Source organism: Acanthochromis polyacanthus, chromosome 20, assembly GCF_021347895.1.
Source record: "Acanthochromis polyacanthus isolate Apoly-LR-REF ecotype Palm Island chromosome 20, KAUST_Apoly_ChrSc, whole genome shotgun sequence".
Lineage (NCBI taxonomy): Eukaryota > Metazoa > Chordata > Actinopteri > Pomacentridae > Acanthochromis > Acanthochromis polyacanthus.
Genome location: NC_067132.1, coordinates 28,339,365 through 28,353,232, shown reverse-complemented (window position 1 = coordinate 28,353,232; position 13,868 = coordinate 28,339,365). Strand labels below are relative to the sequence as shown.

Sequence of the window (13,868 nt, the reverse complement as noted above, 5' to 3'; positions counted from 1 at the left end):
GACACTTGCACAAGTCTTGACTGTGTGGTTTGAGGATGTGGACGGATGACAGGGTGGTCTAAGCAGAGCAGAGCGCTACTTCTAATGTCTGCGAGGTTAAATTGTAATGTTTTTGCTTTTCATTAGTGCGAAAACCGACTGCCACTCCATTATTGTTGAAAATCCAGATAATGGGGGTGTTTGGAAACCACAGGAAGCAATACAAATTGGCTGTTAACTTGAAAATGCCCGCCTGAGGAAACATTACTTCTTGGCTGGTTTCTGAGTGGGTGCAAAGTTGTTTTCCGTGGTGTAGTTTTTTTAGTCTAATGTGTCTCTGCCCTTGTTGTTTTGTTTGAGTTTATTCAGTGATCTATGAGCTTGTACAGATAGAGGCCTGGTTACCGATGGTGTGAAATACTTCAGCACAAACTTCTCAATCTAATAAACACAGCACTGGGACCGTTTCCCCTCTCCTTGTCATCCTATCAGCACATATTCTAATTATTGGCAGATATATGCCTTTCCTAAGTCTCGAGACCTTTTTTTTAGACTTTGTTGTGTTGAAAGGGAAAAAATGATTTTAAAACAGTTTTTATGAACATTTTACTGTTGTTTGCCTGTTTTGTTAAATCTGAAAAAAACACTTCACTGTATAAACAAACATCAAAACTTTAGATAATATCCACATTAAAATAAATAAATATATAAAATAAAATGAATAAACATCTAAAATATCTAAATAGGCATATATGAATAACTATATTTATTTATAAGTGGACATTATTTAAAGTTTTGGCATTTGTTTATATGATTAGAATTTATTTATTTCCAGTGATTTTACCAGGTATTATCAGTAATTTAACGCAAGTATAAAAGTGTATATTTGCATTTGATTTTGAGTTTTCTTCCACTTAGTTATTATGTCAATATGGTGTTTTTTATTATGCCAGAGGATTGTTGCACATTTCTGCCATTGACAATCTTAAAAACACAGATTCATATTTCCAGGATTTCATGTATGACAAACATACAGAACCAGTGCTGTCAGTTTGCAGGGTTGACAACATCCTTCTGCTTACATGCAAAACAATAAATGACCAAGCTCCACTTTATCTAAGACATTTTCTCCTACTATATCGTACCAACAGACCATTATGGTCCCACAGCGCAGACTTTCTTGTAATTCCTTGAGTTTCCTAAAGTGGAGTAGGAGGCAGAGCCTTCAGCTATCAGGCTCCCAGTTTGGGTTCAGGAGGCAGCCACTCTTTGTACTTTTAAGATTAGGCTTAAAACTTTCCTTTTAGATAAAACTTACAGTCTGGGCTGCTCAGCTGGCCCTGAACCATCCCATCGGTGTCTTGTTATAGGCCTAGACTGCCGGGAGACTTCCCATGATGCACCGAGCACCTCTGCTCTCTTCTACTCTCCATGCGTTGATTTGCCACCACAGCAAGTCTCTAACTTTGCTGGAAATGTTCCTCTGTACCCCCATGTAGGTATTCCATTAAAAATTCAGCTGTTTCCAGCTAGAATAGTCATTTACCACATTAACAATGTCTAGACTGGATTTGTGATTAATTTAATGTTATCCTCATTGAAAAAAAAGCTGTTCTTTCTTCAATATATAGACATTTCTAAGTTACCCCAAACTTTTGAACAGTAGTGAATGCGATTCTGATCTACAAAATTTAGATTTTAAGGGTTTAATTAATGCCTCAAGAGGGACTTTTATTACAGTTGCCACGGACGCTAACCGCAGGCTAAGAGAAGCTGCTGGAAAATTGTCACTTACAGTCTAATACACCTCGAGCAGTAATTTCAAATATCATTATTAATTGGAGCTGGGTTTTCCTGCTGCATTTTGACAGACACCCGTCAAACCAATTAGAAAATGTTCCAGCGCTGTGGCATGAAAATTGAAATGCAAACAGGTTCTAAAACATTAATGAGCAGCTCTGTTCTTCCACATACATTGTCCTCTGAATGGTGTTGCGCCACCATCTCATTCGACACATTATAATTCTTCCCACTTAATCCCCTGGGCCAGGAACCCCGGAGCTACGATGTAACCTTAATTCAAATTTAATACAAACTTTCATTCAAACTTTTCCTCCACCGGCTCCAAACTATTAAAAATGTATTTAGCTGTGTCTTCCCGGTCTTTACTCCATCATCCTTTCGCCCCGGCCGCCATTTCCACGCCGCTGATTGCTCTATATCTCAAAAAGCTTCTTAATTTGAATGAATCAAAGACTACTGAGAGCAAATTGGAATGAGCTTCGATTTGGAGCTGTCATGGTTTTTGCTGCTGAGATGCTCGTTTTTGAACGAGGGAGCGATTAAGCTTCCACCGAGCAAACTGCTGAGGGAAACAATAGTCGTGGGAGTGACTGCGCTTTAATGGGCAGGAAGCGTGAGGACAGAGATGCAAAGAAAAGCAGGAAAAGGGGCTTTTTTTGTTCCCCCCTCAAACACTCACATGATCTTGTCTTGAACTCTCACACACGATGACTTCCTCGTCGGTGGCTATTTCCGGCGGGTTGTCGTTCACATCCAGGACCTGGACGGTGACGGGGACGTGGCTGAAAAGACTGGGGCTGTCTGTGAGCGGAGAGAGAACAAGCGACAGAGAAGATGAAAGCCAAATGTGAGCCTTCACAGCCAAACATTGGACTCTGCGGTTTTTAAAACTGGGCCACACTGCGCTCTCCTTGTTAGGCTGTCTATGGGCTCTGTGTTTTCTTTATTTTTTATTTTGGGCCGTGCCTTTATAAAAGCACCGAGGGAGTCGCTGATGCAGAAAGCAATTTTGTTTATTAAAGTTGATCTGATCATCATTGTGTGGCTTCTGTTTGTCTCAGTTGGTGTTCCTGCTTGTGCGATGCCAGAGGCAAATAATGCGCTACAGCCAAGCCAGCTTCCATGTAAACATCCCCTCTGTCATGTGAAACAATCACATTTAATTTAGCCCTTTCATTTTGAATAAATTAGTCGCTGAAATGTGTGTTTTCTGCTGTCTTTGCCGTGTGCTGGACACCAATATCAGGCTTTTAGTACTAATGAGGACTCAGCTAAAATGCTTCTGACTAATTTGTTGAAATTAACTGGACAAATGTGATCATTTTGAATCTCACATGCACAAGTTTCTGTTTAATATGAGCACACGAAGGTTCACAAAAAGCATTTGGGATATTACATAAAGAGAAAAATTAGTATTATTTACGACTGGTTGTTTTGAAAGTGGTACCTATTATTAAACTGTGAAAAATGATTTTAAAAACAGTATTTAACAACAATTTATTGTTGTATCGCTGTTACATTAAATTACATATGATAGCTAGTAAAAAGAAACCGATAAAAAACAAGAAAAATATATTAATTTACATGTTAACAGTAACAACATAGGGCAAAACTGTAAAAAAAAAAATCTATTTTTTTACAAAGAAGAATTAGTTATTTTGTAATATTTGACTGTAAAATTACACAAATATCCTAGAAAAAAGTTTTTAAAAAGTTATATACGAAGAAAAAAAAAAATATCGGATAAACAGTTAATCATTATTTTACTGTTATTTTACAGATTTTCCTGTTTTATCATTACTCAGTTATTACTATTTCAGATTTACAGATTTTATAGCAAAATCCCAGAAAAAAAGAATTAATTTATGTACTGAAACAAACAAAAAATATTGTCCAAAACACACAAAAAAAACATACAAATAGTTATTTCTGCTTTTCAGGATATGACTACAATTTTTTATTTATTTTACTGTACTTAAATGTACTAAAACATTATTTGAGTCATTTATTTTCACAGTTTTTCAACATTACAGTGGCTAGGTATTAAGTAGTTTTCAGATTTATGTCATTTGAAAGAAAAATAATTTTACAGATTACAGATAATATCTATTAAAATGATTGGAAAAAAGAGGGATTTATTTATATGCTGACTAATAAATAGCAAATAAATAAAAACTCTTAATAAAAACACTGTAATCTATATAAATATATGCATAGTACCAGTCAAAAGTTTGGACACACCTTCTCATTCAATGCTTTTTATTTATTTGTATTATCTGTTGTAGATTAATACTGAAGATAAACACTTTTTTGTTTACAACATGATTCCAGATGTACTATTTTACAGTTTTGATGTGTTCAGAATAATTAAATAAAAACCAATTAAGTAGTGGACATATAATACATTAACAATCCGTGGTTTTGGTCAAATTTACAGCATGAATGTGATGATTTTCTATCTCAGATGTACAGATTTCCATTCCTTACAGGCAGGTTGAGCTTCACTAAAGCCTGAAACATTTGAGATAAATGCTGCACCTGATTCTCCTCCGTCTCTAAATAAAGTGCCCTTGAGCACGGTAGTTAACCCTCGACCCCTGGGGCGCCTCGGTCCCCGACAGAGGAACCATTTTCTTGGGTAGCTTCCAGGTGTCTATGTGAAGTAAGCTGAAAAATAGCATGCTTGCTCAGCTAAACCTTCCATGAATGCATACATAGAAATAACAAAAAGGAAGCCACACAGGTGCACACGTCTTTCGAATAAATTAATGCTCCCAGATTGTTACTTACTTTCTGTACGGCGGGTTTTGGACGTCGTACCTTCTATATTAAAAGACATTCCTCATCCAAGGTGATCCAAACAAAAAAAACACTAATTCAATCCTACATTTATTCTCTAATTCCCTTTCCTCTCTGTGGATTGCGTGCCTCCTGAAAGCAGGATAGCATCTCTGCAGGACGGTTTTGCAGCGAGCTGTGCTGGGTGCTTTGTCTCTCGCTATGACACGGCGCGTCCTTGCTCATTCAGAGTGGCGAAAATTTATCATTCCGCCTTTTGACAGTGTCTTGGCATGCAACTGTATCCTTGAATACTAAGGAGAGGTGAGGAGATAAAGAAACATTAACATGCAGCGTCCCTGTCGCTCGGCTAGAGATTTGCCCTAATTGTGATTACAAATTACCCAGGTTACCTGATAGCAATTCCTGAAGTTAGCGGGGCTTGTATTGATTTAATTACTTTTCAATGTAGAAGAGGACATTGAAACAATTGGGACTAATTTGATTTTGTAGTTAATTATAAGGAAAATACACTCAAACCTATTTGAATACGTTCTAATCAATATGCAAATGATATCCTTCACCCTTGTTTTCTGCAGACTTTAATTGTTAATTTCACTATTAAATGACTTGGCACTGGGCTGTGCTTAAATACTGTCAGTGATTACCACACTGCTGCTAATAATGCTATTTGCTACACGTAACGCTGTGCAGAAAACTGGACATGTCTACAAATATAAAGCACCATTTCACTGGTTAAACACTGAAAAGGGTTGGAAATTTGACGCAGTTTTCTTAAGAATGGCGAGTTTTCTGCTTATTTTTGTATCAAAATGCCAAATAAATGCATGTTTTTCTCTGGAAATTTCCAAAAGAATCCTTTAGTGATGTGAAAAGTAGCAGCGGAATATAAACTTACTTGATGTTTTGTGCTTTCTTTTGGTTGGAATAACACAATTATTGGACTAGTAGATGAGTAGACGTCGACATATTACAACATAAATACTAGTTGGTGCCTAAAATGTGCTACGCGGTTTGTTTTGTAGGGAAAGGGAGGCAGTGCACTGCAGATTCATGCACTCATTCCTTTTTATGGAACCTTTCCTTTGTTGATATTGATTCTGACTCCAGTTTTACCCTCTATGAATTTGAACCTGGACTGCTGTCTGACAATATGATCCCCTCAGGGTGTCTTGTTATCTGGTGGGAGAGCGGAAAAAAATACTCAGTGTAGACCTACAGGACATAGTGCATGTCTGTTTTTTTTTTTTTTTTTAGTAATTTCGACTGTTTAAATCGTGCTGTCATGGCAGCAGAACACAGCAATGATTTGAATGCAATTCTGATTTATAATGTCTCCTATTAGCTTGAGGCTAAGCAAAGGAAGTGGAGAGAAAGATCAATCTCTTAAATGCCTCTTTCAGGTGTTTCATGTGTTTACTCCAGTTCAGTTCAGTGCAGGCTTGTACCTCCTTATCTGCTTATTTACCTTTTACAAAGCCATAAAATCTCCTTTTTCTGCCAATATGAATGTAAAATGTGAGTACGGAAACTATAGGACTGCAACAACATTGAGATTTTATTTGATGTTAGCAATGAAACAAAAGTGAGATCGAGGCAAAACTTAAATGTGATTACTTTTGGTTACTTTGAGAGATTCCAGAAGTAGGATTCACATGAAGATGGCAAGAATTTCAGAACTTAACGAGCCCATAGTATGCACGCTTACTGAACCACAACTTTATTTATGGGGTCTAATAAAATATATTTACATGTTTTAATGTTCAAAAATCTATCTCTTTTATTCGTAATGTACATTGCTACTGCAGCATGAAGCATTGTTTGTCTGAAATGCTTTGTTTTAGCTCTTGTTTTTTAAGGCTGCCGTCCTTAAAAGTCTAATATGATTGGTCAGAAAAGCAAGAATACACAGAGAGATGTGTGGACAGAAGCTGTCCTACTGAGAAAATAAGAACTTATTGCAAAAAAAGCTGCTCAAATTTGAGTTCAACTCAATGCTAGGTGTGTGTGATGCAAAGTAGTTACATGATGATGTCATTAAGTAACAGAAGAAAAGCCTGGATTTCAAACGAGGTGTTTCAGACAGGTAAGGAGCACTGCTGCTGTGGCACTGGAGAATTCGTTCTGATGCAAACTTCAGCCTTTGTAGGTCTGCAGATCTTTTGCTCGCACAAAAGCTACACAGTACACTAAATCGAATGGAAAAATCCAAAAAGCATAATATGGGCTCTTTAAGAAAACCACATCAAATCACGGCTACATTTCAAGAGCAAACAGATGTAAGATGTGCGTAAGATTGCTTTTACTCATTACTCATGAACCTGGCAAGATTGGGTTCATGAAAAGAAAGCCGGGTACCTACCAACCTCCGAGGCCATTACAGTGATGTTGTGCCAAGGCATGGCTTCCCTGTCCAGAGGCTGCGTCGTACGTACAAGTCCGCTGCCTTCATCGATTCTGAAGTACCTTACTCCTTCCTCTTTACTGTCCAAGAAGTACCTATCAGGAAGGAAATTATAATGTTATATTATCCACACTCCAGACTATATGGACCCAAAGACTTTAGAGGACATCATGAGTAAAAATAGCTCAGTTTCACTCATACACTATGGTTCAAAAGTTTGGTGCCACTTTGAAATGTCCTTATTTTTGAAAGAAAAGCAGTTTTTTTTTTCCAATGAAGATGACATTACATTAATCATAAATCCAGTCTAGACACTGTTAATGTGGTAAAGGACTATTTTAGCTGGAAAGGGCTTATTTTTAACGGAATATCTCCATAGGGGTACAGAGGAACCATCACTCCTGTGTTCTAATGCTACATTGTGTTAGCTAATGGTGTTGGAAGGCTCATTGATGATTAGAAAACCCTTGTGAAATAATGTTAACACATTAATAAAAGTGTGAGTTTTCATGACAAACATGAAATTGCAAAAACTAGTAGTTGGTCACTTCCTGTTGCTGAAGCCACCATACTTGTCTCTAAACAGAGTCTCACTGTATAATTTAAATAGTTTCACATAAACATCTCTCAGACCGCCTTCAACCTTTAAATATCTCCAAACTATGCCCTCCTTTAGCACAACACTCCACAGAAGTCAATTCTTCGGTCACGTCGCACATGGACTGCTGCAATGTGATCCTCCCACAAACTTATTCTCCAACTCCAACTCATCCCAAACTCTGCAGCTCAGATTATTAAATGTTCAAAGTCCACTCAACATGTCACACCTCTCCTGATTCAACTCTCCCTGTGTCACGACGGGTTGACTTTAAAACATCGTGATTAACATTTACGGCTCTCTATAATCCTTCCCCTGCCTATCTCACAGATGTTCTTCAGACTCAAACTCCATCCTCATCCAACAGCAGGGCCTTCTCTTAAGTTGCATCTGATCAATAGAACTCATATCTGCAAACTGGACTTCATTGCAGGATTTAAACCGCTCTGAAAACTCATCTTTTTAGCCTACTTACTTTGACTGCATTTACATATTTTAACTCATTGCTGATATATGCTGGGCTTTGTACTGTATGTTTTTTGCCCATTGATTTCATTAGATGCAGGGTGACCTTCAGTTTCATAAAAGGCACCATTAAATAGAACCTATTCGTATTATTACTGTTATGCATTGAACACAGGTGTGAGAGGACAAACTGAGGCATACTGGGAAACTTGTATTGGAGCTGCAGTTGCATAAAGTACCGCTTTAAATAAATCTCATTTGTGTTTCTGCTTTGGTGATTGCAGTTTACTTTAGTGGATTCTATTAACTTGAAACTACACATTGTCCCTTTAAACTGGCATTCTAATTTCAGCAAAAGCATGAAAATTAGATTCACTGAGTCTTTAGAATTGTGCGTCCGTGTTTCTTCAAAATGGCCGTCGGGTTTTATTGTATAAAGTTATGCCTCAAAATGGGAGTTGTACCCCTTGTTTCAAAGAGAGGTTGAGAACTTTTTGAAGTACCCTTGTACTTTGACAACACTGTTACACTCATATCCCTTCATGGCCTCAGATAATGCACCACAAAACCTCCAGATATTCTTCAACAGAATGCACGACCTCATCGTCAATCTGAAAAATGGTGACCACACAATTGGGGTTTCAGTTGGTGAGTAAGGTTCATGGGGCAACAGCTTTAAAGCCACTTTTGGCTGCTTCTGGTCTTGGAGCAACAGTAGCCGCCTCCAAGCTTCCCTCTCCTTTTTCTTTGATTGCTTCAAACATTTGGGTTTTTGTAGACAGTGATATAAGGCTTCATGCCACAAAATAGGAGCCCTTGTGAGGTGGAAGTACCCGCATATGTTTCCAAGATCCAACAAATAAAATAAACTGGTTTGGGCTTTTCTGCTTGGTAAACAGCAATCCGTTTCCAACTTGGCACTCCAACTTTGCAGCACTTTCTGTGCCTGAGAATGACATAACTACATAAGGACAATGATTTTTTCAAACTCTTGAAAGCTCCGTTTCGAGCCGAAGGAGACGGGATGCAACAGTTTTCACAGACTGAGCAACATTATGAGAAAGCTGATCTTTGTGTAATCATTGGAGTGCCCCTCCAGTGTGCTTAGTTAAAAGCCTCACAACACTTCCCGAGCACTTAATGCGTTTCGACCCTGGCTCGAGTTCTGCCGAGGTCTTCGGGAACAAATATTTATTTGCTTTTGTTTATGCCCAATTTGGTTAAAATGCACCAAACCAGGAAACAAAACCTTAAATTAATGAGATTTAGTCAAGCAAAACCATGCAGAAGAGACACAGCGAAAGTGAGTGAAGTGCACAAGCGGCACAAGCCAAAGGGGATGTATTCATGCTTCCGTGATTTTCAAAGCCTCGTCCCACCTCTAAAGCACATGAATAGAATAATCCCTGCTGCTTCTAAATGGACTTTAGTTCTTGACAGAACGTTCTCAAAAATACATATTTCTAAGTCAAGAGCAATTATCTTCAATATTTAATAATGACAAAAGGCAATGTTCTGCTGGCAATGTTTACACTCTTGTAATGGCTTTCTAGCTACAGTGTTATCAAACTGGAAGCAAAGCAGCCTGTGGAATACAAAGCAGAAACAGGCTCAGCTGCTCCTCTCACGAGTTCGAGCACAAAATGAGCATTGACTGTGTATTCCCTAATGTATCTCTTAATGACCTATTTACACCTTTAATCCTGCCTTTATTCTCCTGCTGAGTATACCCTAAGTCGACGAATTTTCAGTTGCCATTACAGATGAAAATGGTAGACGGCGATCAATGCCAGGATTGCATTTATTGTAAATAATGAAATGTCTTTTAGCTTAGATTGCCAGTGTAGCACAAGACTCCCAGCAGAAATGTGTCATGATTTATTGAATGTTCAGGTTCAGAAGAGCATGAAGGCTTTTTCGGCTGTAAAAGTTCGTCTTTGTCAGCACAAGAAAAGCATATTATTTATGGCTAGTAGTGAAAAATCCACTGAAAAACACTTCAGTGCTATTAATTGGTGCTACTGGTGGTGAATTTAGTGCTGTTTGGTGTTAAGTGGTTATACTCTCATTTCTGCAGGTAACGATTTGAAAGCACAAGATGGTAAACTACATAATGATGGTTATTAACATTAATTTATTATTTGAGTATCATGAAAATGTCTCTTTAAATGACTAATCTGCACTCACCTTCACAACCTAAAAAACCTTTCAGCAGATTTGAAAACCATGTTATCTTCAAAAAATTGCCACAATTACACCATTTATCGGAGTCAGAAACCGTAAAAACAGGAAAAATGGTTGATTGTCAACTTTCAGAGTGTCCTCGAACAGCACCTGAGCCAAATATTAGATAAAAATCATGATAAACTCATTTTTATTATTTTACAAATTCACAAAAAATGCAACATTGCAATCGATCAGATTCTCTGAAAAACAAACAAACAAACAAAACCTTCTATATTCCTCAGCAACCAAAAATCATGTCATAAAAATTCAGAGGCTTCCCGGCTGAGCTGCAGGCAGCGTTTTCACAGAGTAAAAATAGGCATTAAGTATGGAAACAAACCTAAAATGTAAATAGTAAAATATCATAAGTAGCTGAAGCTATCTTTTTCCCTCACATTAACAGCTGTGGGCTAGGGCTGGGTGATATGGCCAAAAAATAAAATCTCGATTTTTTTAGTCATCTTGGACGATTATGATTTTAATCGATTTTTGTTGTTTGTTTGCGGTCTGTTTGCTATGGCTAGTGCTAGCCATGCCGCACTCCCGTAGCTGCAGCACTCTTCCCATTCTTCAGGATGCCTCTGCCGGAGGTGCTGAAAGAGGTTAGTTGTGCTGCTACTCTTCATTTTCGCAGTACTTTTGCAAACCTTGCACATGACTGTAGTTTGCTCTGTGTCAGTCTTGTCAAAGCCGAACCACTTCCATATAATCGATGTAACATGACGCCCTTTTCTCGCGACCAACTCTTCGTCTGCTGTTGTGTCCGCCATGACGGGGGTGTGAGTGTTTTGGCGGAAGGAGATGAGAGGCGGAAGCAAACGCCAGTGCACAAGTCGTGAAAGGCAGAAGAAGAATCTGTATTGTTATATATTTAAGCTCGCCTCAATTTTATGATTTGGCAAATTTTCAAATCGTCAGGTTTTAAAAAGGCGAATTAATCGAATTAATTCGATTTATTGCCCAGCCCTACTGTGGGCACTAGGACTTAACATTTTATTGCAAAATCTATCTATCTATCTATCTATCTATCTATATACACACCACCATTCAAAACTTTTGGGTCTAACTCTCACTTCTTTCATCAGTTCATTTGAATCTGCAACTATTTATAACCTAAAGGTAAAGTAACAGATAATACTGGCTGAAGATGAAACCGACTGAACCCCAACAGTGCTCGACAGTCACCAGGCCAAGAAGTTTTCACAACTGTTCCTGATAATTATGATAATGCATAAGAGCAAGCAGAGTTAACGACCTGTGAAGACCTCGTTAGGTTATTTAGATGTCAATTTCACGCCATTTCTCAACATTTAAAATGTCACTTCAATAACATGTTTATTTCATCACATGCATGGCCAGACTTGTGATGATCAAAGGGAGCCAAATGCTGATCCCTGCTGCATTTTCCATTCTGATGCCAATGAGAGCAGCAGTGGCACAGTTGTTTAGCTTTCAGGGCTCAGATGGATGTCATCAAAATGCATCCTGCTGATTTTTTTTTCTTTATGTGGTTAAACGTACTATAGGACCGGACGTGGCATCCCACAAGGAGAGCGAGGAAAGGTCTTTCATATGTAGATTACCCTCTTGTTTACGACAAATCTTTCACAAGGTTTCAGCATTATGGAATGAATCGAAGAATCAAACTTTACCCTGGGTGTTCCTTGCTATTTAAATTGTCCATTAAGGATAAGGAAGCTCACTTTGTACAAAACATTAGAGGGCAGCAGCATGGAAATGAGTAGAGATGCACCAATATGGCCACTTTCTTTGCAAAACAAATGCTAAACTGAAGAAGGAAATGATACAACACCAATGTTCGGAGACTTCTACGCTTCATTAACCCTTATATAGTGCATGCTTATATTCATCTGTTGTATTTTTGTAATGGGTCATCCCAGAATTGGAGAACATTTTACATCCCATCTATCAAATTTCAAATAATGCATGTACAAAAAACTAAAACATGCAGTTGTTGTGCAAATGTACTTGTCCTGAGACCTAATCTAAAAAAACAAACAAACAAAAAAACTAGCTGACCTTGGTCTTTTTAAATCAAAACTCAAAATCTTCGGGTATAAAATGGCTCTTAATACCGAGCAGCATGGTGACATTTTATTATTTTTATTTTGTTTGGATGTATATTTTAATGCTGTTTTTTTTAAGTGAAAAGAATCTTTGAAAACATTTTTAAAATACCAAATAAGTTTGGAGCTCCCCCTAAAATGCCATTATTCTCTTGTCCCACCCCTCTGATGACCAAATTGTTTCTCAAATAAAACTGTTAAAATTTAATTTAAATCTCCTTTTTTTTGGTATTATTTTTTCCACTGATGTCTCTTGTAATTGTGGGAACATTTTGTTTTAATTAAGATAATATTTTAAATAATAATTATTATGCATGTGTTCTACAGCAACCCTGTTAGCATAACCTTATTAGCTGGTAGAAGAAGAAGAAGAAAGTGAATCACATGAAACGCTGGAATTGACATCATCAAACAGTTTTCCAAAAGAATGAGTAGAGCAAAGGGATTTCCTCTCTTCTATTTTTCATATTTTCATAACATTGTCAGGTTTGACTGAATATCTAACAGCTAGCTAAATATCTAGCATTTACTCCTGAGAAAAAGCTAACATTAGCATGGATTAGCAACCCTGTTACTGTGATTAGAGTAGGGTTAGCAAACGACACATAAAACATGGAATAAAAATGGTACCATTGATGTGTAAGCTGAGCCAATCAAGCCTATTATTGATGACTATGTAGCAGAAAATTGTCAGAGGAGGCTTGTTTTTCAAACGTTTTGCAGCTGGAATGACCTGAATACTTTGATGATCCCTCTTTTAGAATTTCAGTGTTCAGTTTGGTTCGACCTTTTGCTCCTTTCTCCTCCCTTTTCAGGCAGCAGCTGAGCAGTTTGCACGATCAGGAAGACGAGGAACACCTGTGCTGTGCTGCTGTGGAGGCTTTAAAAGCTCGTCTGCTCAGTGGTTCTGTCTCAGTCCTGCTGGCATTCGGCTACTCTGCTTATTTTGCTGTTTTGTTCTGTTTCAACCTTGATTCATTTGTGTAAACTGAATGGGTTACTGTTGTTTGTTCTCCCTCCTTCTTTGTCTAAACCTTGAGCCAGTTCAAGACATTAGACTTTATCTACATATTGACAACAAATAAAACCATATAACAACTTTAAAACTCTCCCATCCAACTGATGATTTACCTAAAACCGCAGACTTTGTTCAGAAAGTTGCACGTTTTTGCAGTACACTGGCTGACAGCTGTGCAGAATCATTCATCCTTCCTCTGCAGGAAATCAAAAGTTTAAGATCCGAAGCTAATTAGCATCACCTGTTACATACAATTAGTGTTTGTTCAGAGCCCGTTCTAAGACTTCAACATATTGCCGTAATGAGCTCCTGTGTCTGTGCAAAACAGCTGTGGTTCAAGAGGATGAAGTTAAGTAGCAATACACAGATTGTGATTTAGGAGGTAAACAGCAACTTTAAAACAGATTTTTTTAAAAGTTTTGTACAACTTACTGCTGTGAAAGATGATAGGGGTCCAAATTAAAGCCTTGACGTTACTTAAAAACCACT

The 13,868-nt window shown here is 37.8% G+C and overlaps 1 protein-coding gene across 3 annotated transcripts in view; it reads right to left on the bottom strand.

The window, feature by feature from the left end:
• The window catches only part of LOC110965201 (cadherin-18), a 209,661-nt gene that overhangs the window by 24,072 nt on the left and 171,721 nt on the right, over positions 1-13,868 (bottom strand). For all 3 annotated transcript variants that reach the window (XM_051940503.1, XM_051940501.1, XM_051940500.1), the window contains exons 8-9: positions 6,944-7,080; positions 2,462-2,583 (exon numbers count right to left, since the gene is read on the bottom strand). In XM_051940503.1, the coding sequence (XP_051796463.1) occupies positions 2,462-2,583; positions 6,944-7,080 (259 nt within the window). The remainder of the gene's footprint in view (positions 1-2,461; positions 2,584-6,943; positions 7,081-13,868) is intronic.